Genomic DNA, 26,070 nt, shown 5'->3' with positions numbered 1-26,070 from the left:
TTAACATTATGTTGGTCTCTACTAAAGTTAATAATAATGAATTTATTGATCCCGACGTGATTCGAACACGTAACCTTCTGATCTGGAGTCAGACGCGCTACCATTGCGCCACAGGACCAATGAAAACCAAATTCAACTTGTTAAATTTAACATTATGTTGGTCTCTACTAAAGTTAATAATAATTTATTGATCCCGACGTGATTCGAACACGTAACCTTCTGATCTGGAGTCAGACGCGCTACCATCGCGCCACGGGACCAATGAAAACCAAATTCAACTTGTTAAATTTAACATTATGTTGGTCTCTACTAAAGTTAATAATAATTAATTTATTGATCCCAACGTGATTCGAACACGCAACCTTCTGATCTGGAGTCAGACGCGCTACCATTGCGCCACGGGATCAATGAAAACCAAATCCAATTTTTGTAATTTAACATTCTGTTGCTCTCTACTAAATTTAATAATAATTTATTGATCCCGACGTGATTCGAACACGCAACCTTCTGATCTGGAGTCAGACGCGCTACCATTGCGCCAAAGGACCAATGAAAACCAAATTCAACTTGTTAAATTTAACATTATGTTGGTCTCTGCTAGTTAATAATAATTAATTTATTGATCCCGACGTGATTCGAACACGTAACCTTCTGATCTGGAGTCAGACGCGCTACCATTGCGCCACAAGACCAATGAAAACCAAATTCAACTTGTTAAATTTAACATTATGTTGGTCTCTACTAAAGTTAATAATAATTAATTTATTGATCCCGACGTGATTCGAACACGTAACCTTCTGATCTGGAGTCAGACGCGCTACCATTGCGCCACAGGACCAATGAAAACCAAATTCAACTTGTTAAATTTAACATTATGTTGGTCTCTACTAAAGTTAATAATAATTAATTTATTGATCCCGACGTGATTCGAACACGTAACCTTCTGATCTGGAGTCAGACGCGCTACCATTGCGCCACAGGACCAATGAAAACCAAATTCAACTTGTTAAATTTAACATTATGTTGGTCTCTACTAAAGTTAATAATAATTTATTGATCCCGACGTGATTCGAACACGTAACCTTCTGATCTGGAGTCAGACGCGCTACCATCGCGCCACGGGACCAATGAAAACCAAATTCAACTTGTTAAATTTAACATTATGTTGGTCTCTACTAAAGTTAATAATAATTAATTTATTGATCCCAACGTGATTCGAACACGCAACCTTCTGATCTGGAGTCAGACGCGCTACCATTGCGCCAAGGGATCAATGAAAACAGAATTCAACTTTTTCAAATTAAGTTTCTCATGAATTGATTTCTTACTAAACTTAACAACAATTTATTGATTGATCCCGACGTGGTTCGAACACGTAACCTTCTGATCTGGAGTCAGACGCGCTACCATTGCGCCACGGGACCAATGACAACCAAACTCAACTTGTTAAATTTAACATTATGTTGGTCTCTACTAAAGTTAATAATAATTAATTTATTGATCCAGACGCGCTACCATTGCGCCACGAGACCAATGAAAACCGAATTCAACTTTTTCAAATTAAGTTTCTCATGGATTTATTTCTTACTAAAGTTAACAATAATTTATTGATTGATCCCAACGTGATTCGAACACGCAACCTTCTGATCTGGAGTCAGACGCGCTACCATTGCGCCACGAGATCACATGCTTATCCAATTAATGTTTTCCACCACACCAAAACATGATTATTATTATACAAAATAAAGCAAATGCAGGCTAAAGTATCCCGACAGCATTATGACGATGTGGAGACCCCTCTGGTTAAAAAAACGAAAAAAAAAAAAAAGATATACAGAAATCTTAAACAATATCTGATAAATCTAAACTAACGGAGAAAGCCTGAAATTAGTAAGAACCAAGATATCAACTTCTTTAAGCTTGTCTAACAACTTTCAAACAGAGAGTGGTAGAAGATACACGTTGGAGTATAGTAGCCTAGCACTGCGCGAGAGGACTTTTACTATTATAAAAAAAAAATCGAACAAGAGAGGGCGCAGTGCAAAACTATGACGTCGCTGATAAATCATGTGACGTCAGCTTTGACAACACAAGTGCAGTTCACGTCGGGATATTGGCAGATTCACCTTGAATATCCCGACAATTTCTACGTTTTTATGTTGAATTGAAATTATTTGTGAGTAAAGAATTAGTTCATTGTTAGTGTTAGTATACCAACAGTATGTCTACTCCGGCTAGGAGACGTTTAATGAGAGACTTCAGAAAGTAAGTGTGCCAAGTTTTATTCCGAGAACTCGCCGGAATTTCCCTTCGCATGTAAATGCATGGGACTTTTTGTTGACCTACATTATTTATGTCATTGATATGTGTTCAACATGGCGTCAGACCGTCATTTCAATGAGTGTGCAGTTTTATCCACCCACTATTTTAGGAATTTAGATGATACGTTTTCAATGTGTAATTATAATACTAAGAGTAAGAAACATAATTTATTGAAGGGTAATTTACCAAGATAAGGCTGAGTTAATCAATAAACAAATTTGTATTTAATAATAAAAGAAAAATGAACTACCTCTCCAATCCAACCATCATACCATGAATCAACCATCACAACCAACTGGCAACTGCACTGGAGTTGCCTTTTGATTTTGTACAATTTGTTTTACAAATTAGTTTATTTTATTAACTGTACCCCTTCAAAGCAATTGCAGAACATCGGTAAACAGTATTGTCCAAAGGCCCCACACTTCTTGTATCACAACTTACATAAAATAACAAACCTGTTATTGACTTGTAAAGGGGGAAAACATCCAAGGCAAAGGAGGAAAATAATGTCCATTGAAGCCATTGGACCCTTCCGGTAAACAGTATTGTCCAAGGCCCACACTCCGTGTATCACAAAATATAAAATAACAAACCTGTGAAAATTTAGGCTCAATCGGTCATCGCATCAAAGTCGAGAGAAAGTAACGGGAAACCCACCCTTGTTTCTGCATATTTCGCAGTGTCATGACATGTGTTTAAAATAAATCCGTAATTCTTGGTATCGAGAATTGATAATTGTTTTAATGTTTTCTCAAAAAGTAAAGCATTTCATGGAATAATATTTCAAGGGGAGTCTTTCACCATTACCTTCTGTAAACCCTGTAAGTTATTTGTAAATATGGTTGTCGTCGCAAGTGATTGTTTGTGCCATTGTCGCTTTGTTACAAACACAGTAATGACATCCTTCGTCTTAGGAAACGCTACTTATGGTTGCCAACTAAACTTGCATTCAAATCCTCTTCAGATAAATCGTTTAAAAAAAAAAATCACTCAAATCCGAACCATAAAGAAATCTTCTATGTTATACGCGGCAATTTTGACACAGGTGTTATTGTTAAACCGCGCAGTGCTCTTTTACCCACAATGCACTGCCACAAGTGTCTTGCGGTCGGTCTCTGTGGAATAAGATTAAGACTGCATCTAGATGCTGTTTATCCACAGCTGTTTTACGACCGTGGCAAGAGGGTCTTTAATAACCAGTTCATTCAAACTCCTTCTCTTCCTTTCTCAATGCCTACAAGTGTCCGACATGCATGACACGCTTATTCCGACTTCTTGTACTCTTGCTCGAATAGGTCAATTCGTACTCGTGCTGACTTGAACTCCAATCATCCTATCAGCTCTTCTTTTGGTCTAATGCCTGTTTTGTTTGTATAATTTATTTTTTCATTTTAGATTACAAGAAGATCCTCCGGCGGGTGTGAGTGGAGCTCCCTCAGAAAATAATATCATGTTATGGAATGCTGTCATATTTGGGTAAGTTCAAAATGAGTGCCTTTTCAAATCAAGATAGAGCACAACTCTAACTTAGAGTACAACTGGTTGCATGGTTTTATTTGTACAGCCTAACATTAGTAAAGCCTTTCTATTACAGGGCTGTATGCTTCGTTTTTGAAAGGGCAAGGGTACCAAGACATTTTCGTCTTGGTAAAGGGCACCCTATGATGAAACTGCAAATTTGTACTGGAGCATTTCAAGGGCACCAAGGCAATGACCAGGGGACATGGAGGCAATCACCTCCGTTGCCTCCTTGAAGTACCGGGCCTGCAATTAAATGCTCAATATGTGGCATGGTGTACCCTCTATCTCATGTTTCTTCATTGTGTTCTTAGAAACTTGGGAATTCTTAAGAGGATTGATTTGATTTTAAGGAGGGAGTGGGGGTAGTTCAAAAGATGAAGAAGTGTGTAAAGCTTTGAAAATCTTTTTTTGTGGGGTGGGGGGGGGACACACATACCCTCTGCCTCATATCTGGTATGTTATGTCTGCAATAATTAATACTGATTTGTTTTTGTAGTCTCTTAGACTGTTTTGGCGACTTTTCTAACTTGTTAGTTTCACAGCAGGGCTTGCAATTTATACTGGACCGCAGGTCCGACGCCAGTGATTTTAGTGTCGGGCCAGTAAACTCATGAGTCATGTCACGACCAAAACAAGTCCTGCGGTCTTGTGTGTCTTATGTGTTTCAATTTAATGTCAATAATACCTCATTGTGTATTGGCTAAGTAAAACTTGAAATGTTTGGTTTTTAATCTGACAAAAAGGTGTAAACTCTGTTCAGTATACCATGTAGGAGAACACTTTCCCAAACCGTCTGTAATATGTCATATTCAAATGAAAACTGTATACACTGAATAAAAATGTGTAGTAAGTTTAATCTCTTTTTGATTCTGGTCTTGTAAAAATAAAGGGTTTTAAATGAATGTTTTGAGCTACATAATGTTCACGACATGTAGCCTTGTTGATTTCCTCCCTCAAATTTGTCTCTGTTACTATCAACTTGAAAAGAATGTTCTTAATCCTTTATGTGCATTCTCAATGTGTATTTTAATTTGTGTGTAAAATGAGCCTTTGAACCATTTTTACATTTGTTTATGCTTCTGTTTTTTTTTGTACCCCTATTTGTTTGTCTGATTCTGAAATGCCCAGATCATTGAAAAGGCATTGTTCAAGTCCCTGCGACATGTACATTTACTTGTAATCAAAGGCTAGATTGAGTTGTAACTTGTAGCGGAAAAACTACAGTTTTATTTTAAGTTAAATATATTGTAAGTTCTGTCTAAAATTTGTATCTCAATGGTTTTGTGTGTACAATGGTTGTCATTCTGCCATTTGTTTGATTATCTGTAAAGGCTTGCTTGCCTATTTATAACTGTGGCTTTCATCAATTGACAACTTGTGACATAGTTTTTTTAAATTTTGTGTTTTGTTAACAGGCCAGCAGAAACACCCTTCGAAGATGGTAAGTAACTTAAGGTTTTTCTTGTTTCAAGTCTGATTCAATTCATGAGTGTTGTTTTAATCATATCATATTCCGATATCAACTCTCAGTACAAAGATCGCTAGGACTATATAAGATCGCTAGGACTGGTCAAATTACCTGTTTATAACAGGAACATTGTTATAAGAGGACAGCAAAACAAAGAAACGGAAATAAGATTCAGGACTTATGCTTATTATACATTATACCCTCTTTATAACAGTGCTTTTTATAACAAGGTTGACTCTATTCAGTTTATTTGAAGTTGGTATACAAATTACATGTACACATGTAATAACCTCTAAAATTTAGTAGCACTTGCTGCTGGTAATATAAAGCCAGAATTGAGTGCATTGCCATCTTTCATGTCTTTGGTATTCATGTGGTGTTGGTAATTTTTGTGACACACATTGTATACTTTTCCCAGACTCCTGTTTGTTTGTGTATGGTGTTGTAACATAATGTGGTACACTCCTGTATCATATTAAGGAATCCTCCTCTCCCACTTTTTACACGTTAACAGTTTCCAAATATACCCCCACCCCAACCCCTCAGCCACGTTTTTGCATGTAAATTTTTAATGCATTATCCGTGGCATATGTGAAAGGTTTGATAATCTTGTGTTTTTCGTCTTTAAACAATCGTCTGTCAAAGTTTGTTTAGAGAAAAGCAGTCTTTGAAAATAAGCCCTTAGTGCTTCCTGCAAAAATCGAGCAAGGCAACTTCCTGCATTTAGTACTTTTTGTCATCATGTTTTTGTTTTGTTTTTGTACTTTCCTTTCTACTCTTTCCCCCTAATTTCCAATGCCATCCATTTGGCTAGTCCTCTCCTTCCACCTCTAGGACCTTGGTTCGAATCCTGCCAAAGGCACTTTGGATTGGGTTTTCAGTCTCCACTCAATTGTGGGAGTTTCCCCTGGAATAATTATCTGGGTTTTCCTCCCACATCTAAAACTAAATACAAAGAAGGAAGTTCTTTGTTTTCTCTCCATTTGACTTTTGGCAATTGTAGTGATTTGTATGTGTTTCACAACCATGAATAGATACAAAGTTATAAATATTTTTTTTTTAGTTCTGCCTAGTTCCTTATAAAATACCCTTCCATAATTGGACTTGAGTTTTACAATTTAGGATTGGATGTATTCAAATATGTATATATAGTATTAGGCCTACATGTACTATTGCTACTCCTTATATTACATGTTCAATTACTTTTAGGGAAAAAACATATATTGTTAATTTGACTGTTTTTCAAATGTTTTCATTTTGCTCTTTATGTATTATACTTTTAAAACATGTTGTGGTAGGCCTAATGTTTTTATAGCTTGGTGATTTGCAGTTGTGGGTAATGCGATTGTTAACCCAAATCTGTTTGGTATTGTTGATTATTTGCAGGTACTTTTAAGTTGACGATTGAATTCACAGAAGAATACCCCAACAAACCTCCAACAGTCAGATTTGTGTCGAGGATGTTTCACCCAAATGGTAAGACTCATTGCATTTCTTAACCACAAGACAAACACATGTACATTGTAGTGACAAATTAAGATTTTGTGTGTAGTTTTAGGAACACAAACTCGCAGTGTCCCAGAAGTTAGCACAACCTAGGTAGTACAGTTTACTTTCTTGCTCTAAAATCCCAAATGTAATCTGTTAAAATGGTAGCCTCGTCTTGGTAGACCAGGGTTGTGTTTTCGCATTTTTGCATTTTTGCGTCTTACATGTCTTAACCAGTTACTGTTTTGGTTAATGGCCAGTCATCAACAAAAGGCAAGTTCAACCAAAACAGTTTATGGTTACGATCATAAAAACGCACCCCTGGGTATGTTTTTCATCAAAATAGACTACAGTGTAGACCAGATGTCTCTTCCAAATCCGTTGATTCATGTACTATTTTGCTATACTGAAAAATAAGCCACAGAATACCCCAAAATGCAAAACACACTCAAGATGCAAAGTGTCTGTCAAGTTATTGTCCTCTAATATTGGACACTAGCCGTTTGGCCATAGATTTTGATAAATTTGAGAATCGAATCTCTTTATGACTGATTTTACTTGATTCTATTGCAGTATATGCCGATGGTGGAATCTGTCTGGATATTCTACAGAATCGCTGGAGTCCTACGTATGATGTGTCTGCAATATTAACCTCTATACAGGTAAGCTTTCTACTCAAATTTAAAATGTATTTATTTGTGTTTTAAAACCTGGTTCATACATACTTCCTGCGAATGCGAAGTGTATTTTGACGTCACATGGCTGTTTTGAACACAACTCAACTGCTGTGAATTATTTGTTGCCATTTTGTGACGTTAGCATTCGTTTCGCATTCGCATGAACTGGGCTTAACTGGGGACAGAATTAGTTGCAAACTTTCCTCAATGATGGTTTGGACAGAATTGGTTGGTATTGCTAGTTCCTTGCTGTTAAACATGGGCCCAATTTCATAAGCTTTCTAACAGAAATAACTGCTTAACAAATTTCTTTGCTAAGAAAAAACAAGTGGGGCACCAGTTGAAACAATTTAAACTTTGTGGAATGTTGGCTGGTATTTTGAAACTGGTAGGCATTTTTCTGTGCTGAGCAAGTTGTTGTGCTCATAGGCTTTATGAAATTAGGCCCAGTTTAGTGTTGGATATGTTACTCGTGCTTAAAGCATCTATGAAGTTAGGCCCAGTTCAGTAGTTGATGTTTATTACTCTTATAGACAAATTTTGTCTGACATCTGTTGAATTTTTTTCCTCCCCAGTCGCTACTCGACGAGCCCAACCCTAATAGTCCCGCAAACAGCCTGGCAGCTCAACTCTATCAAGAGAACAGACGAGAATATGAGAAGAAAGTCTCGGCGATAGTTGAACAAAGCTGGTTAAACGACCTTTGACCCGTCTCATAATCATCCCCATAAAAGTATAAGAGATTGGTCTCTAACTCGCCCGCCTCGCTCCTTAGACCACTTCATTAACCCTGTCCTGAAAGTCAGCACATCTTCCTTTACACAAGGAGTAAAAAAGACATTCTTAGTATCATCAAGAGAATGTCTTAGTCTCATCTCAAGAGAGTTTGTGTCGCTCAAAAAGGAGAAACGACCTCTTTCTTATTGATGCACTAGGGTTAGACCCTAGTCACCATAATGGTGAGAATCAATATTTTCTACGGTCCACATGTCGGAGGTCAGTCAGTGGTTGAACAAGGAGGGCGCTAGTCACTTACTATCCAAGGGGGTACTTTTGATGTATGGTCCTCGTTTTTCAAAAAGAACTGTTTTATTATGTATTATATAAAGCCTTGTGTTTTATTTATGTGTGGGAGTTTATCACCGTGTAGTATTGAAACAGTGCGCGTTGATAGTGCGCAAGATTTAGCTGCAGAGAATAATGTCCACGTCCACAGATACTTGAAAAAAAAACTAAAGGAAAGCGTATTGGAGGAAGTTTTTTTAAGGCAATGGTTTTTTGTTGCCTTATTTAATTTATAATATTTGAAAGGGCAAAAAATCATCAAAGTTTGGAGGTTATACCTTTTGTTTTTGTCTTAGTTTAATGTGTACATGTATCCCTGAAAATCTGGAGTGGATTATGTCCATGCGGGAAGAAGAATAAGTTTCTGGAATACTGAGAATGGAAGGGAATTGTTTCTCAATGATGTACATTATGAATAGCTGCAGTGCTTCTTACCAAACAAAGTGTTTACGTCATTAACTTTTGAAGTAATTACCAAAAATATAGACGATGTGACCTCTGACGTCACTCGAAAAACCATAACATGATTCTCGCGCATACCGCCGGACAAAATCTTTGTGTTTTGGCAGCCAGCTAAAAAGTGTATGCAATCTTACCATGACTACGCATCTTTTTGCCTGGTGAAACATGACATATACATACAGTGTTTTGTCAACAGAGGGCGGGTTGAATGTAAACATAGGTCACATCGTCTATACCCTCGCTTTTACTTGAAAGTCAAGATTTGATTTGAGGCCTGAAGCGATAGAATGAATTCCAGAAAGTTCAGAATCGGACATGTGAAAGCAACAGGACTGCGACCGATCTATCTGTCTTTTGTAAACATTTTTGCCAATATTACGACATTGCTGCAAAGTTTTGCCATGAAAATGAAATGACATTCATTTTGAGATAATTTGAGCAAAAATTAATGATCTTGATCTTGATTAAAATATTGAACAGCTACTTATTAGGAACAACACTCAATGAGGTCAGAGGTCAGGAGGGAGGATTTCCAAACCGGGTTCAGTGTATATGAAGAGGGAATCTGTACAAGTTTGTGTAGCATCTTTGTAAGCATTGTGATTGTCTAAATCACTGCATAAATTTTCTTCTAGTCGTTTTAAAGTTTTTTTTACTGCTTTGCTTGATTACTGATTTTGTTTTCTGTTTTTGTTTCGTCTCCAAGCTGCAGTTACTGCTTTTGATACTGCCACAGTTTTGTTTCAACATCATGATGGAGAAATCCAATTTAAAATTCAGTTGAAATGTATAAAAATATAGAGTGGGATTTTAACCAATAACCACTGGTTTAAAGTGCTGGCGCTCAACCAACTGAGTAGTTCTACATGTTGGTGGTCTCCCTATTTTGTCAATACCTTTATTTGGGGTGCCAGGCAGAACCTATACAACTGTTAAGTGCCATGTTGCCAGGAAGACACTTAAGTTTACGATACAAAAGGGGAAGCAGCAGCCAGGGTGATGGGACTCAAGGGGATTGGCCTTTTTTGGTATCAAATTTCAAGTAATAAACCACAAGGGAAACTGACTGGGTAAACAATAAATAAATTTGGGTTGAACTACATTTTTTGTTAAGTTTAAGCGACATACTTTATTTGAGACTTGTTTTTCCCTTATGCTTTCATATTTTAGCAAACTTAAGACTTTCATCTATTTGTCTGTCAACATAGACTTCTTGGCAAACACTCGGCGCGAATGTGTTTGTAGCCGTGGGTCGGGGTGCATGCTAGTCTATTTAGCGACCTAATTTGTCATGAAATAGTCCAGCTGTACTCAATCCATGGCCGACGCACACATACCAAGAAATTTGGAAGTAGTCTATGAAGCATGGTTTCTTAACTTGCAAAGCTAGTAACCATTAACGCTTTATCTCAATTCTAAATGACTACATTGTGTGGAATTAATGCATTTGTTGCCTTCAGTTTTTCTCAATACTTTTAAGTGATCCATTGCACCAACTTCACCTGCCGCTACTGCCCGCCCTGCCTGCCATTTTGGGAGTCAAATAATACACTACATACCATCTAGGGACCCAAATGTGCAAGAGATTATTGCAAGGGCCCATTTACTGCCAACACAGATTTCTGCACTTGCCAGGCTTGTGATCTCTCAGAATGTGTTCTGATTTCAGGATTTTGTTACAAAATCTTTTGAGCCTTCCAAGTTTTTATGGAAGAAGTGAAACCGTTACCAAAAGGAGCAAGAAATTGTCCACATTGTGTCCCAACCAGTTGCTTTGTATTTCTGTTGATGTGTAGAGTGTAAACCTCCTGAATTGTAACAACTATGAGATTTAAGGTCTGTAAACAAGGAGAAAGTCATGCCTGCAGATCATTTTCAAGAAAGTTTACATTAATGTCAAATCTCATCTTCGACCTGCAACCCAAGAATCACACACTTTACAAAGCGCTATAAGTGCAGAAATCTGTGGTAGTTTGGGTGCAGGTGAATTGGATTAGTGCAGATTTTTTAGCTGGGTCTGATTTCATGAAGACCTAAGATTGATGTTTATTTGGATTGCGGTAACACCATGTGTGTATCTACTTCCCAGGTAGAGTTGTTCTTAGGGAACTGTCTTGCTTTATTCTACTGCCGCGGCGTAGATAAACGGAGGTTCGGGAGACTTCTCAGTTCTGAAAAGACCTGTCCTGCTTTTTAACTATTACCAGGGCGGATGGTATAGAAATTAGACTGGACTACTACTTGAGCTTATAGGATCGTACTTAACTGTACTGCCGCGGTGTCAGTTCTGAATTGGTCTCAACAATTCGACTAGCTTGCTCTAGTCATCGTCAGGAGAAAATTGATCTTAACTGCAAATCAATCGTAGTTGCTTTAGTTAAGTGTCATGTCACAATACAAATCACTATGGTGATACTGACAATTTGTCTTACGATGTATTTTATTGCTTTGTAATATCGGGCCCTAGAAATTAACCCATTTGAAATTTATGTATTTAATAGGGAGAGAGAGCTACCCAGATCACATAAAAATCAAACTTTTTGTATTATTTTATTTTAATTCAGTTGAAGGATTCAATCAGTATTTGATTTGGTGAAGCATCTGTGTAAAAAGTAAAACATTTTTTGTAAAGTAATTTTTTCTTTGATTCCACTGATGAGACCTTCAATGTGTTCAAGTGGTTAGACAGCACGACTTCCAATCACAAGGTTGTGGGTTCGAAATCGGCTAGGCTAACCACAGATTTCAAAATGACTAGCCATGAGTATTGTCTAGTTACTGAATCACAATATCTCGATTTGTGCAATTCATAATCATAGACATAAAACTAATGTTTGGGTGAGAGAGATTGGCTGTTGCCAGCTTGGCGTTTATATCCCCTTTTGGGAGCTGTGTCGAGTTCCCTTGTTGGGAAGATCATCTTAACAAATAAGTGGAGAGTGTTTGAAGGTATTTATCCCAGTGTATGTGAAGGAGGTTTTATAGACGATTAAATATCTATACTATCTCATGTATGTAGGCATCAACTTGTAATTATGAAATAAACATTTCAACAAAACTGTAACATGTAAAAAATGAGTGGTTGGTTTTGAGGCTTTATTTGTCAGTCTTAAAGGAACATTACCGAATTGGGTTTTGCTAACAAAACATTTGCTGACAGTGTTAAGCGCTTTATGTAATCCACCATATACATAAACTGACCAACCTGTAGAAATATGAGATCGATCGGCCATCTGGGTCACAAGAGAATAGTGAAAAACCGATTACAAGTTTTGCATTGCATCGCTGCCAAAATCAAAATGAATAAAACAGTCACTGAGCGATAAACTCCAAGCTAAGTTAAATTATTTATTTCTCATTAAATATGACATTTCAGACAGCAAAATTTCAAGGGATATTTTCAACTAGTCCTATTTTCAACTATCATCATCGTTAGACCGTGTAAGTTTTATGTAAATCTGTGATCTTCACGGTTTTTGTTTCTTACCAATTCTGTAACGTTCCTTTAAGTGTGGGACCCAATATCATGACGTCTACATTAGCACATCTTGCTAAGCACAGAGATATGTGGCTTAGCAGAAAATGGTTACTTTGCAAATAAAAAGGCTATACAGTATATTCTGCAAATTCGGCTTAACAAAATTTTAAGCATAATTTTTAATACAATTTAACAGACAAGCATCTACATCTTTAACAAATGAGCCCCAATTTCATAGGAGCTTCTTAAGCACAAAAAGTAGCTTAGCACAAACAAAAAATTGCTTACCAGAATAAAGTTATCACCCAAGCTACCATGTCACGTGTACAATTGTTGACTGGTATCCTGCACATTTCTGCTCATTTAATTGGCATTCTTTTTGGCTTACGTATCACAATCTCTATGACCATCCTCTCAAATAACAAACCAATTTTCTTGATTTTTACTTAATAAGATTATACTGATGGCAAGTTAAAATTTTAGTTCCTTCTACATCTGTCCAAAGTTTTTTTGGCTTTTATTGATATTCTATTTAAAGGCAATGACTGGACACTATTGTTAATTACTCAAAATAATTGTTAGCATAAAAACTTCCGCGGTAACAAGCAATGGAGAGCTGTTGATAGTATAAAACATTGTGAGAAACTGCTCCATCTGAAGTAAAGTAGTTTTTGAGAATGAAGTAATTTACCACTAAAAAGTTTAAATCTGATTTTAAATTCTAGATTTTGAGGTCCCAAAATCAAGCAGCTGAGAGCACAAACTTCACGCGACAAGGGTGTTTTTTCTTCCATTATTAACTCCCAACTTCATCAACCAATTGAGTTCAAATTTTCACAGCTTTGTTATTTTATGCATATGTTGAGATCCACCAAGTGAAAAGACTGGTCTTTGACAATTACCAATAGTGTCCAGTGTCTTTAAAGGAAGAGTCATAGACTGGTAATACAAGCAATTAATGTCCGTTTTGTCCCCTTATTAATGGCCGTACAAACTTAATTATTAAGAAGCCACCTATTGCTGTTGATAGTATACATTAATTTCAGAAAAAGATTCCCTTCAAAAAGTGACTATGCATAGTTTTTTACTCCAAAACATTAGAATCTGACAACGGAATTCATGCATGAATCGTGTCTCAGATTTCTCAGATTTGAGGGTTGGAGTTTTTTTCTCAAATGCTGCGGTCAAAGTAACAATTGGTATACGCAGTCCCCTCGCTAAATAATTGCATTGTAATTTTGTATAACTTTGCATATTACATTGACAATAACCAATCTATAACACAACCTTAAGTCTAAATAAACTAGACATTTTGAGAGTGTCTCGGAAATAAAAACTCAAGTCTGACTGAGGCGCCGTCCAGACAAATCAAATCTCGTTCGATCTTTGAGGTAAGCACATGTTATAGTATGCAGTCTGGTCCCAGAAGTCAACTCCTTTCCATCCACACCAGCCCTGTAAAAAAAAAACCCAATAATCTTGTTAAAGGACGCAATTGAACTCTTGCATTGGCCGGCATATTGGTGTTGGAGAAACCCATATGTTATGTATGTAAGGCTACTATTCTGATGCACCAGCCTTGCTACCACGGGCAGGGCGCTGTATCGAAACCTATCGTCACTAATCCCTGGTAGGGATGACCTGAGAAACAATGATTGGCTGATTGGCTACCAAGGGTGACCCTAACTGTTGAGGGTGCTTGTATGGCGCTTAGTATGCGCGTGTGAAAATTAAAAGTATTTTGACGCATTTCCATTTCAAATGAATCGATTTTTTTTTTAACACCAGCAATTTGATTGGCTGTACCTTTGAAATGTCTACAAAACCAAGTTGAAAACCCAATGTTCATTAGCATCGCCTTTGTGATCAAATCATTGTTCATTGTTCAAATTCAGTTGGCAATTTGATTATTAAAAACCTTAGAAGACCTCACCTTGTCTTGAATGACTTTCAAGTCTTCACTGCCGGTATAATGAGGATCTAAAATAAGAAACTTGACAGCCCCAGAAGACTCACTGAAGTCAACTCCAAGGATGGTATGAGCCAACACACCGCCTCCTGCAAATCAAAAACAAGAATGAGATAAAGAAATCACTTTTATAAACACTAACAATCGGTTACTTACATGCACATTTAATAGCGCTTTACACACCCGAAGAGTGTCTCAAAGTGCTTCCAACATTATTACACCTGCCCCCGATTTCACGAAACTCATCGCAAGTAGTGACGCATCGTAGGGTTTGCGATGCGTCGCAGACCTATAAGACACGTCGCGGCTGCGTCGAGTTCGCAACTTACGACGTGTAACCGGTCGCAACTTGCACTTAAGACGCGTCGCAACGCTTCGTGAAATCGGGGGCTGGTCACTGGGCCATTTAAGGCACCCGTTGGACACAATTGGTAATTACTCAAAATAGTTGTTGCTGCAAAAATAACTTAGTAACAAGCAATGGAGAGCTGTTGATAGTATAAAACATCGTGAGAAACGGCTCCCTTTTGAAGTAACATAGTTTTTGAGAAAGAAGTAATTTTCCACTAAAATATTTGAATTTGATCTTGAGACCCTCAGAATTAGATTTGGAGGTCTCGAAATCAAGAATCTGAAAGCACACAACTTTGTGTGACATGGGTGTTTTTTCTTCCATTATCATCTCGCAACTTTGACGACCAATCGAGTTAGAAATTTTGCAGGTTTTTTGTGCATATGTTGAGATATACCAAGTGAGACGTCTTTGGTAATTACCAAAGGTGTCCAGTGTCTATAATTCATTCCTTAAACCATCTCAGCTCCCCTGGGAGTGTAGGGACTGTGCAACAAATATGCGTTACTGAGCTAAATTAAACCCAATTAACCATTTCTGCCCTCATTGTAACCCCTGGTAGGAGAGAAGCAATTATACAGTTTAAGAACCGAGAGTTAATACAAAGACAATGTTGATGTGGAATCCTCTTACCTATCATGACAGGTGTGCCTTGTGTCTGGAAATGAATCGACAACTCCCTTCCTTTCTCTGCCATGTCTGCTCCTGAACTCACATACATCAGTTTACATGTGACCTGCAAAATAATGTTGGGTTGTCATGAATCATGAATTTTTCATGTGAAGGGTTACTTTGTGTCTATGGACCCCCTGGTATATGACGCCACAGGCCCCAAAAAGGTTGCTTGCCCAAAATCAATTCTTTTCAGAACCATCATTATTCAAAAGAGATTTTCACATGGTGCTACCGCAAACCTCTTCTTAATTTACTCCCAAGTTTAAAATCCTACACACCCCAAACAGTTGATTCAACACCGTGCTGACTTCAAATGATCCGATCCACTGCTTTGATCCAACAAATGAGGATTTCTTATCCCCAACATCCACCAAAGCCTGTTGAATTTCTCGATGGGTGGGTACAGGAGTCTGGGTGTAGCCTTGATGCCTGAACCATGAGCTCAAGGTCTGGAGGGAACGGTACGCACATCCCCATTTATCATCGTTGAAGTGATCTTGCATGTAGTGGTGGTACGTGTAGCTCCCTTGAACGAGGGATGGGTGACCGTTCTCAACTATAAACAAAAAACGATAGTGTAAATAGTGCCCTCTATTGTTCAAAACTGACGTTTGTCTGATGACATAATAAGTATCTTGGTGTTGAGTAGGCCTACGTACGTATGTATAACCATGGTTGTTGTAGCCAACGTACAACCATCCGTATTTTTGATTATGAATAATTGGCAGTGCTTACCACAGAGTAATTATACCATTCATAGTAAAGATTAAGCCCTTTGGAGATCAGATTAAGCCCTTTGGCGAAAAAGGCACGTACATGTACCAATATGCGCATAGTGGCCGTAAATGACTGCAAGATCTGACCTATATAGGATTTGAGGCATTGCATGGTGAGGTACATGTATCAATACATATTTGATTTGTGGCAACACAATATGTGTATCTACTTGCCAGGTAGAGTTTGTTCTTTAGAGAACTGTCTTTCTTTATTCTACTACCGCGGAGTAGTTTATCGGATGTTCGGGAGACTTCTCAGTTCTGAAAAGAACTGTCCTGCTTGTTATCAACTACTACCTAGGCGGAAGGTATGGAAACTTGGCTGGGACTACTACTTTAGCTTATAGGATCGTAGTTAACTGCACTACCGCAGAGTCAGTTCTTGAAATTGGTCTCAATGTTTCGACTAGCTTGCTCTAGTCATCGTCAGGAGATCTGACCTACATGTACCTCCACTAAAAGCTGAATACAGTGTCAACTTACTGACAAACAGCAAAAGAACTACCAAAGTATTTTCACATACATATCAAACTGTTCATTCTCAGATTCAATAGTTTTGGGGCGAAAAGTCATCCTAACCATATTACTTTCAAGGGAATCCTTTCTCAAAATAGTTTATACTATCATTCGCTGCAGTGCTTCTCACCAAGTAAGTTTTTATGATAATAATTTTTGAAAAATTTACCAATCTATAAACCAACCTTTAACCAAAGAACAGGGACTAATTTTTGTTAGAGCTGATTAACATGCTTAACCACAAAAACCAGCTATGCAGAAACAAAACTATTTGTACTATAAAAGGGTTACCTTCTTAAATACATTTCTCATGTAGCATATGTAACTATAATCCATTTAATTGGTTTGCTTAGCATAATTTTTTTTAGCATGAATAGAAGAGGTTTGTGGTAACACCATGTGAACATTTCTTTTGAGTAGTGATGGTTCTTAAAAGAACCGGTAGTTGTTAACTTAACGTTTTGATTAGTACACGTATGCTCTTTTCAGAACCAACAGTACTCAAAAGAGACTTTCCCAAGGTGTTACTGCAAAACTCTCTTATTCATACTGTCACCAGGCAAAATTTCAATTCCTACTCAACTCTATGACATTTGGGCTAGATAAGACCTACCTCCCGAGGGCGCCAGACCAATGTGTGTATTGATAAGATAACCACCGTCTTTCCCGCTCCCAGGATATGAATATGCATTAGCTCTCCTGAATATCGGCCTGTCCAATGGAAGAAGGAATTGACTGTGGAGCTCTCTCCTCTTGGTTTCTGTAATAAAAGAAGAAATTTATTTAAGTTAAGGTAACGTTACCAACAGACAATGATTGATTTTGACCCAAATAATTGTCAGTTTAGATGACATTTTCTAAAATGAAGAAATTATGAAAATATAGTAACATTAAATCTAAGGTATCATTGCTGTCTAGATTAAAGGCAGTGGACACTATTGGTATTTACTCAGAATAATTATTAGCATAAAACCTAACTTGGTAACAAGTAATGGGGAGAGGATGATAGTATAAAACATTGTGAGAAACGGCTCCCTCTGAAGTGAAGTAGTTTTTCGAGAAAGAAGTAATTTTCCACGAATTTGAATTTGAGACCTCAGATTTAGAGTTTAAGGTCTCAAAACCACGCATCTGAAAGCACACAACTTCGTGTGACAAGGGTGTTCTTTTCTTTCATAGTTATCTCGCAACTTGGACGACCAATTGAGCTGAAATTTTCACAGGTTGGTTATTTTATGCATATGTTGAGATACACCAAGTGAGAAGACAATTGCCAATAGTGTCCAGGGTCATTAAGATACAAACAGTTTGACAACCAAAAATGCAAAAATTCAGGCCAGATTGGTAGAGCGCTGGCACATTAACCTGTAGGTTGCAGGTGCAAATCCCACTCAAGTACTTTTGTCTTTGCTCACTCCAAAATGAGAAGCAAGTCACATACAATTTGTATATCAGAATGGACACAGATACTTTCAATGTTAAAATCATAAGTACATAAAACACTGGCAACAGGCTTGTGTACTATTTGGTCCTTTATCACAAGAGGCAACTTTGCATGGAGGCAACCAACTGCAGTGCATGCTACAGGACCACTTTCGTAGCACATGAGTAATTCTAAGAACAACATCTTGCAATCCCTGAGAACAGTATGTAAACATTGAAATGTGAATGGATTCTCTCCTTATAATAATACTAATAGTATCAAAGTCTTATATAGCATATGTACGTATCTACCAAACAAGGTACTCAAGGCGCTGAGTAAATATACAAATTTTCAGAAAGATAGGTTCTAAGACCCAATTACGTATGTAGCACCTTATAAGGGTTTACAAGGTGCTACGGCGCATACAGCAGCAACAGCCAGGAACACCGGGGTGAACCCCTTCTCTTTTCGATAAGTGCACTGGGTTCTTTTACATCAATACACAACACATGGCTTTAAGTCCCATCCTTAGAGAAAGCCTCGATCTATGCCTCGTGTGACATGTTACATGTATTTATTCAGAGTACAGTGAACTTACCTAGTTTATCGTCTGGCAAGTCTACTGGATAAACAATGGTAAAGAGATACGGAACGTGAGGCAACTTAAAGTGGTATGGCCTTGGGACACTCAAACCAATTTCCTGAAAATAAAAAGCAACAAATATCAATGAGACATAAAAATGATACAAGCATGAGACATTGAGCAATGCCTTGTTTTGTGGCAACTTGTTTGGAATTTCAAAGTTCCAAGCCCTCAAGAATAACTTCTGAAATTTCTCAGTGGATGTCCAAAATCGCTCAGAAAAGCTTGCTATACATTGGACAACACAGTCTTCAGGACTATGCAAATAATATACAGAAATGAATATAATAAGACTCTCATGCATCTCATGCAGGAGCACCAACTACTTGTACATTATTAATTTTGGTTTTACCTTTGCACCGAGCACCAATGTGGGTTAGAAAGTTTCGGTGGTCTAGTTTGTAAGACACTGCTCTAGAATTGCAAAGGTCGCAGGTTCGAATCCCACCCGAGTAATATGCCTGTGATTTCTTTCCCAGATCTCGGAAAAGTACTGAGTATAGGGTTCTAACACACATCGGTGCAAGGGTCAAACCAAGATTAATATTCTTTATCCCTGATGCAAATTTTACATCTATTATACTTGTACCTTATAATACTCCTTCAAGCATTGTTCCATTGCACGCAGTTGGCGGCATATTGCATCAGAGAAGACCTTCCCTAGGGTTTTAGTTGGTGTGTTTTTATGAACCATTACCGGAACATCAATGGGAAGCCTCATACTGGAACGTTTACAACCATCATCAACTACATGAGAGAAAAAGCAGTTTGGTATTTTTGTTAATCATCAAAAAGAAATGAGGAGGAACCACTACATCTTTTGAAGTTTTTAGTGTAATCAAAACTTTAAAAAAACATATAGTGTTATATAGAACATTCATAAATACCCCAGACAGTTTCGCTACTCCTATTGGTGGAGAGCGCGTCACGTGGGTGTGTTTTAATGGTTGATAATGACCAGCTGGAGCTGTTTATAACCGGCTAGATTCCGCGTGTCAGGCGCGCAAGATTATCACGCGAAACGCAATTCATAGCTATTAGTAACAGCGCGTAATCTACTTCTAAGCGCAAGCGTGTAATCTATTTCAGACTCTTCACAAAATTTTTTCAAAAAATATTTAAAACCTCAAATTTTCAACTGTCAAAGTGTCTGTAATTGTATTTTTTTAACGTTTTTTAATAAAAGGGCATTTATAAATGGGAATAAACGTCCGTTTAAAACCTTGCAGTGTCGTTGCCGGTCACTTTATCACACGGCAATTCGACCCTGCCGGCTTTAAACTGCCGTGTAAGAACTCGTCGCTACCCTTTTATTCCCTTAGTTATTGTTATTATTATTAAAAGTCAACTCACATAACTGATAATGTAAAACAGGAACCAATCCAAGTGAGTCTTCTTTGTCTTCATCAATGCTGAGTCTGAACAACACCTGCACATCTACAACCTTGTTCAAATACAAGAATAAAACAATATTCAATTAGTTACTCAGAGTTCAACAATCATTGCTCCCCTGTATTTGTACTTTGATCATTTAAACCTGACAAGGAGTCTAGAAACCCTTTTCACACTTCTCTAATCCCCAAGATTGCCCCCCCCCCAAAAAAAAGACATTGTATCTCTAGCGATGCTCTTTGGTCATATTGACCCAATTCACATGACGCCATCATCAGAAAGTCTTGGAACCGCCATACTGGTGGGCAATGTAACTGTGCGTTATTCAGTGAAGTGCGCATTTTAGGCGACCCAGTGTTTACCGTACACGTAAATCTATTGACCACCAAAATTGTAAGGGTGGCACAGTCGCCGCGTGTGACATGCATGCAAGGGGTCAATATTGGTTGATGTGAATGGCCTCCCCTGGGCTGTATTTCACAAGGATCATGATACAGTTTAAAATGGCTTTAAAGAGACAAGTATATCCAACCTCATTAGAATTCTTGTTGTCCTTTTTCGGTTTCTTCCCTCCTTTGACTGGTAGAGTGCTAAATCCATCGTCCTCCTCTTTGATATGCTGACTAATATCGTCTGCTTCACTATCCCTGTTCAGGGGCCCTGGTGTGATGTCACTGTCGCCCTGACCAATCAGAACATTGCTCTTTTGGACATGATATAAGGTTGTAAATGATTGGACCTTGTTGTTGAGACTGTTGAACTTCTGAGTTAAAGATTCTTGCACTCCTAGAAAAATAAAACGTGTCACATTTGTTTAAAGAGATGTAAAATGGTCAAATGGGACAAATCCTTAAAATTTTGTTACAATTTTAATGTAGAAAGGAAGATGAAAAAAAAGTAATACAAATGGCTACATTTGTGAAGTAAAAATCCAAGGTGACAAATATAGAAAAAAACAATTAGCACATCATCCAACACTTTTTCAAAGAGGGTCTCTGATGTAAGTTTATGTTTTTGGTCAACTTAATTTCCAGTTGTTAGAGTCCTTATGTAAATGGGGGAAAATGGGAAAGTCTCTTACCGCTAAAAAATTGTATAAAATGGCAGTGTTTCATACCCTTCAAATTTTTTGTATAAAAAAATGTTTGACGAAGTCAAGTATCTATATACAGACTGTGCAAGTCTCGCGCAGATTTGAACTTCCGGGACCATTGTGGTCCCAACCTTATGGAGTTTTACGTTGGGGAGATTTTGTTTCGTCCATTACTTTAGTTTAATATAGTTTATGACCATAAAAATGACATATGTTGTTAAAAATGTAATACTAATTAACAACATATATAAAAGTAAAAATAAGGTCAACATAATAACGAAGAAAAACCGATATTTAAACTTGACCTCAGGTCAGGTTACTTGTAAAAAATTAGGAATTTGTGCCCATCTCCGATCACGAAACTTACGAGACGCTTGTTTTGGCCGCGCGGGGTGGAAAGCCTTTTCATTGGTCGCTTAGGCATCGGCTTCCTCTTTAAAATGCGTCACGCGTTTATCTAACGCCCTTACGACCATCGTGCGTCCGCGTATAAACCAGGTGTGAGTAGATTTCACATTCGGGCGTACATTTACAAAAGGGATTTCAAAAAATTTAAGATCAAACAAACATCCTTGTCCCAGAGTTTTACTTTTGTCTATACATAGACTTTAACCGATATTTGTGTGTTTGTTTAAAAAGCTAAAACTAATTTAAACAAGCTCTATAGGGTATTTTTGTTGTTGAGATTCAGCATTAAGAATAAATTAAAGCAAAGATTTGATTCATTAAAAAAATAAAGTTCTTCAGTTGTCGTGTTTTCTCGCTCCGGTGCGCGCTAGACTTGCACAGTCTATTGTTATACATACAAGGCATTTACCACTTTTATGGTCCAGTAATCCATCCTTTCATACTAAACATCCTTTGTCCTCACCACTTTACTCCTATTGGTTCATAGCCACTAATTGTTTCTAAAATAGAAACTTTGATTGGCTATAATTTTGCCTTGTTTTTTCTGGATCCTTCCCTTAATCCCTTTCCCCTCTTCCTTTTCTATAAATGGATATGTATTTGTTTGTACTTGTTTATGCCTCTGAAGAGGGTCCAGTTTGGATCGAAAGCTAAGGCCATCTACCCTACCCTCATTAAATATTATGGTTTGTATAATACATTTTTTGCAGAGAATGATTTTAGTGTGTTCTTGAATTCCTTTTTGGAATGTACCAAACCAATTTGTTTAAAAGTCTGGTCTAAAAGATAATCAAATAAAATGGCGTGTTAGACCATGTTAGGGTGAGGTTGGAGACTTTTAATTTCATAAGTACTATTATCTGTTGGAAAATGAGTGCATCACAAAACTGAATTTGACCATGAAGCATCCCCTTAAAATTAACAAATAAAGGATTTTATTTCACAGCAAATCAATAAACCACAAGGGAAACTGACTGGGTAATATTTTGAATGATTTTTCTGGGTTGAACAAGGAATTGAGTAGAGTTAAATTCGAACCACACCCTCTGGATTAAGGTGCCTGCGCTCTACCAACTGAGCTATCTAGCCCTATATTGGCGGTCTCCCTATTTTACGCCGCTTCCCAGGTTGTATTGTAATTTGTGTGTGACCCCTGGCTACTCAGTTGCACGGTTGTAACGGTTGATGGCTTCTTACTTGCACCCCGAACAAAGGTATTGACAAAATAGGGAGACCGCCAATATAGGGCTAGATAGCTCAGTTGGTAGCGCACCTGCACGTTAATCGGGTTGGTTCGAATCCCACTCTACATGTAGTCAATTCTTTGTTCAACCCCCAAAAGTCATAAAAATAGCTGATTACATTTACCATGATCATCATAGTATGTGATGTTCAGGTCCAAGTTTGCCTGCACTCTAAATGTAATCAAGTCCATTTCCTGCGTTGCAGAGTCGCTGTCAACCTTCACATCACATTGTGCAGCTTTGGAAGAGTTCACATTGTAGAGATAGAAATGATCTTCAGTTAAAGCTGAATCTCCATTGTGGATATGAGCAATAATCAAACTGTCCACGCCCAAGGTAGTCTGTGAAAAATAAGACAAGTTAATAGATTGTTATATATGGCTTCTAACTTGTACCCCTAGGCCATGAGGAGAGACATTGATAAAGCAGAGTAACCATCAACATTAGGCTACATAGCTCAGTTGGCAGAGCCTCAGCACTTTAATCTGGAGGTTGCAGGTTTTAAAGACACCGGACAACTTTGGTAATTGTCTAAGACCAGCCTTCTCACTTGGTGTATCTCATCATTATGCACAACACTACAAACCTGTGAAAATTTGAACTCAATTGGTCATCGAAGTTGCGAAATAATAATGTAAGAAAAAAAACTTTAGTGGAAAAGTACTTATTTCTCGTAAACTTTGTTACTACAGAGGGAGCCGTTTCTCACAATGTTTTGTACAATCAACAGCTCTCCATTGCTTGTTACCAAGTAAGTTTTTATTCTAACGATTATTTTGAGTAATTACCAATAGTGTCCAGTGCCTTTAAGTGCAACTCCAGTCAAGTTTTCTTTGTTCAACCAAAACCAAAAAATAACATTCACCAAGACAATTTCTCTTGTGGTTTACTGTTGGATCATTCGGCCACTCTCCAGCCAGTGTGCCTGTAACATTGCACTGAGTGCACAGAGGCCATGGCTTTTGTTGCCAGCCCTGGTCTTGGTCTTTGTTCTCCTTCAAAACCTTCCTATGAACTTTATTATGTTAACCAGTGAAGTACCTTATAGGAACACGTTGCCTTGGATCGGACGAGTTGGTCTATGAAAAGTGTTTATAACCATTTCTTATAAAATGCATGGTTGGAAAGATGTTTTAAAAGTAGAACACAATGATCCACACAAATTTGCCTCGAAATCGCGTGGTTTTCCTTGTACTTTGCCAACTAAAAAACTGACTCCCATAAATGGCCGACCGTGTTAGTTGACGAAGTAAAATGTAAACCGTGCAATTTCGAGGCATGTTTGTGTGGATCATTGTATTCTACTTGTACAACATCTTTCTACCCATATGCATTTTATAACAAATGGTTACAAACGCTTTTCAAAGACCAACACGACCGATCCAAGGCAGCGTGTTCCTTTAAAATGCACAATAAAAATGACCTTGCTTCATCAAAGATGTAATTCCAGGCCCGAGCTATTAATTCACAATCTATAATATTCACCTTCACTGCTTCATCTATTATTTGGTGAGAATCTTTAGAGGCAGTGTTTGAGTTGGATGGTTCATCATCTGACACAAAATAAAGTCCAATCACACTGAGTCCTTTAAAAGAGAAACAACAAATTGGGTTAAAACTTGTTAATTATCAGAAGTTCCTATAGCCTTCGGATGTGACCTTGATAGCTCTGTAAGTTCCATAAAATAATTATGGTAAGAATTAGGGTTGGCAGTTCATAAAAGAGCCTGGAACGCTCATAATGGAAGAGTAGAGGTTAATCCTGATGTATTTGGTTCACATAGCAAGCACCCTTGTTAACGAGTATCCTCAGCATCTTGTGAGCTGCAGTGAGTTTTAAGTTAACTGATATAACGAGGCATCATTGGTTTTATAACCAGAAATTTTACAGAATTCTTAACTGTAGTTAATAGCCTAAAAATGGTTCTTTTGGAATTAACCAACTTACCAACAGGAAGTTGACATTGCAGTGATTTCAGTTGAATGTTTGTTTCTGCTGGTCCTATCCTATCACCGTTGTCTGGAAAGTTGTTATCAATAGCCGAGCACTGAAGTATGGTTGTCAGTCCCTCCTTGACTGTCCCCAATAGGAATCCAACGTACTGCTTTGATGGATCTTGAAGAAGACGATTAAGTGGCTATAAAACAAAAATATTAAATATATATAAAAATGATTTATTTTTATTTTTATAAAATCAAATTTGCAGCTGACATTAACCAATACTGATTGATAAAACAGGACATACTAAAATCATAAAATGTGTGTTGAACTACTCACTCATTATAAACTATTGAGTACATTTATTTAAACTAGTAACTTATAACACAAGTGGGAGTGGAATACATACAAATGTGATCATGGGGATTCATGATAATTGCTTTATAACTTCAGGTTAGAACTGCAACTCATGTCATATGGGCAACATGCATCCCAGCCAACGAGAAGGACATGGCCAAGTTGGATGTGGCGATGTGGATGTGCTATTTCTTTCTAGATCTAGCAAACTTAAATTAAAGCACAACTTTAAATAGCCCAATGGATACGCAGAGTTGAAAAAGCGCAATAATTTTATTTATTTTATGAATATGACCCCCAAAAAACACAAGTCAACCAAATTTAGAATTAGGGTACAGGACAGGGTCACGGTGTGGTTTAAATGATATGTTGACTGTGTTGTTGCCAAAAGTGGTGGCGCCATACGGAAAGTTATCCAACAAACAACAACAGCTAACTACTGGCTATGCTAACCGCACCCCAGAAACAAAAACAAACAAGAAACAGCTGTCAGTGTCACTGTCAGTATGTATCACTTCCTCCTCCCCCAATCATGAGATCACACTCCAGCCACCATAAATACTGCAGCCTGCACTGTGATGTGTGCATGTAAATTTTCACCGTCACGTCCTTTTTCAAACGAAGTAATGTTTAACATGCACAATTACTTTAATCAAGAACAGATACCAAATGATCATGCTTACCTTCACTACGCCTCCTTGCGAAACTGACACAGTGGGCGCCGCCATCTTGAATCTATGGCTCGAATTTCCCAGAGTGCATTACTGTTCCGGCGGTTAACAAGATATTATGCAAAGTT

At 37.7% G+C, this 26,070-nt stretch overlaps 2 protein-coding genes and 11 non-coding genes across 13 annotated transcripts; 1 reads left to right on the top strand and 12 right to left on the bottom strand.

The window, feature by feature from the left end:
- Positions 1-46: 46 nt before the first annotated feature.
- Positions 47-118, bottom strand: Trnaw-cca (transfer RNA tryptophan (anticodon CCA)). The gene has a single exon. It is a non-coding gene; the product is annotated as a tRNA-Trp (tRNA).
- A 70-nt stretch (positions 119-188) lies between these two features.
- Trnaw-cca (transfer RNA tryptophan (anticodon CCA)) lies at positions 189-260 on the bottom strand. Its single transcript has one exon. It is a non-coding gene; the product is annotated as a tRNA-Trp (tRNA).
- A 74-nt stretch (positions 261-334) lies between these two features.
- On the bottom strand, positions 335-406 carry Trnaw-cca (transfer RNA tryptophan (anticodon CCA)). Its single transcript has one exon. It is a non-coding gene; the product is annotated as a tRNA-Trp (tRNA).
- Positions 407-476: 70 nt separating this feature from the next.
- Trnaw-cca (transfer RNA tryptophan (anticodon CCA)) lies at positions 477-548 on the bottom strand. The gene has a single exon. It is a non-coding gene; the product is annotated as a tRNA-Trp (tRNA).
- A 72-nt stretch (positions 549-620) lies between these two features.
- Positions 621-692, bottom strand: Trnaw-cca (transfer RNA tryptophan (anticodon CCA)). The gene has a single exon. It is a non-coding gene; the product is annotated as a tRNA-Trp (tRNA).
- A 74-nt stretch (positions 693-766) lies between these two features.
- Positions 767-838, bottom strand: Trnaw-cca (transfer RNA tryptophan (anticodon CCA)). Its single transcript has one exon. It is a non-coding gene; the product is annotated as a tRNA-Trp (tRNA).
- A 74-nt stretch (positions 839-912) lies between these two features.
- On the bottom strand, positions 913-984 carry Trnaw-cca (transfer RNA tryptophan (anticodon CCA)). The gene has a single exon. It is a non-coding gene; the product is annotated as a tRNA-Trp (tRNA).
- A 70-nt stretch (positions 985-1,054) lies between these two features.
- On the bottom strand, positions 1,055-1,126 carry Trnaw-cca (transfer RNA tryptophan (anticodon CCA)). Its single transcript has one exon. It is a non-coding gene; the product is annotated as a tRNA-Trp (tRNA).
- Positions 1,127-1,200: 74 nt separating this feature from the next.
- On the bottom strand, positions 1,201-1,272 carry Trnaw-cca (transfer RNA tryptophan (anticodon CCA)). The gene has a single exon. It is a non-coding gene; the product is annotated as a tRNA-Trp (tRNA).
- An 80-nt stretch (positions 1,273-1,352) lies between these two features.
- Positions 1,353-1,424, bottom strand: Trnaw-cca (transfer RNA tryptophan (anticodon CCA)). Its single transcript has one exon. It is a non-coding gene; the product is annotated as a tRNA-Trp (tRNA).
- Positions 1,425-1,612: 188 nt separating this feature from the next.
- Positions 1,613-1,684, bottom strand: Trnaw-cca (transfer RNA tryptophan (anticodon CCA)). The gene has a single exon. It is a non-coding gene; the product is annotated as a tRNA-Trp (tRNA).
- A 396-nt stretch (positions 1,685-2,080) lies between these two features.
- LOC139935803 (ubiquitin-conjugating enzyme E2 A) lies at positions 2,081-10,108 on the top strand. Its single transcript, XM_071930395.1, has 6 exons — positions 2,081-2,265; positions 3,721-3,801; positions 5,262-5,287; positions 6,701-6,790; positions 7,376-7,464; positions 8,055-10,108. The coding sequence occupies exons 1-6, from the start codon at positions 2,222-2,224 to the stop codon at positions 8,184-8,186; spliced, it is 462 nt and encodes a 153-aa protein (XP_071786496.1). The 5' UTR covers positions 2,081-2,221; the 3' UTR covers positions 8,187-10,108.
- Positions 10,109-11,845: 1,737 nt separating this feature from the next.
- On the bottom strand, positions 11,846-26,009 carry LOC139935801 (ufm1-specific protease 2-like). The gene is made up of 13 exons (XM_071930394.1): positions 25,955-26,009; positions 24,924-25,113; positions 24,461-24,561; positions 23,100-23,316; positions 20,763-21,016; positions 20,192-20,282; positions 19,428-19,585; positions 18,794-18,896; positions 17,386-17,532; positions 15,759-16,036; positions 15,439-15,541; positions 14,418-14,542; positions 11,846-13,939 (listed from the first exon to the last, which is right to left on the bottom strand). Exons 1-13 carry the CDS (start codon positions 25,997-25,999, stop codon positions 13,853-13,855), a joined length of 1,899 nt encoding a protein of 632 aa, XP_071786495.1. The 5' UTR covers positions 26,000-26,009; the 3' UTR covers positions 11,846-13,852.
- Positions 26,010-26,070: the final 61 nt, after the last annotated feature.

This window comes from Asterias amurensis, chromosome 4 (assembly GCF_032118995.1).
Source record: "Asterias amurensis chromosome 4, ASM3211899v1".
NCBI classification, from domain to species: domain Eukaryota; kingdom Metazoa; phylum Echinodermata; class Asteroidea; order Forcipulatida; family Asteriidae; genus Asterias; species Asterias amurensis.
Note: the sequence above shows the minus strand (reverse complement) of the source record. Positions and strands in the feature narration are given on the sequence as shown.

Excerpts from the sequence above, each read along its gene's own strand:
- LOC139935803 (XM_071930395.1), top strand. The coding sequence starts at position 2,222 with ATGTCTACTCCGGCTAGGAGACGTTTAATGAGAGACTTCAGAAA. Across the intron at positions 2,266-3,720 it reads TTAATGAGAGACTTCAGAAA|ATTACAAGAAGATCCTCCGG; the intron begins GTAAGTGTGCCA and ends TTTTCATTTTAG. Across the intron at positions 3,802-5,261 it reads TGGAATGCTGTCATATTTGG|GCCAGCAGAAACACCCTTCG; the intron begins GTAAGTTCAAAA and ends TTTTGTTAACAG.
- LOC139935801 (XM_071930394.1), bottom strand. The coding sequence starts at position 25,999 with ATGGCGGCGCCCACTGTGTCAGTTTCGCAAGGAGGCGTAGTGAAG. Across the intron at positions 24,562-24,923 it reads GCAATGTCAACTTCCTGTTG|GACTCAGTGTGATTGGACTT; the intron begins GTAAGTTGGTTA and ends TCTCTTTTAAAG. Across the intron at positions 15,542-15,758 it reads TGTTGAATCAACTGTTTGGG|GTCACATGTAAACTGATGTA; the intron begins GTGTGTAGGATT and ends ATTATTTTGCAG.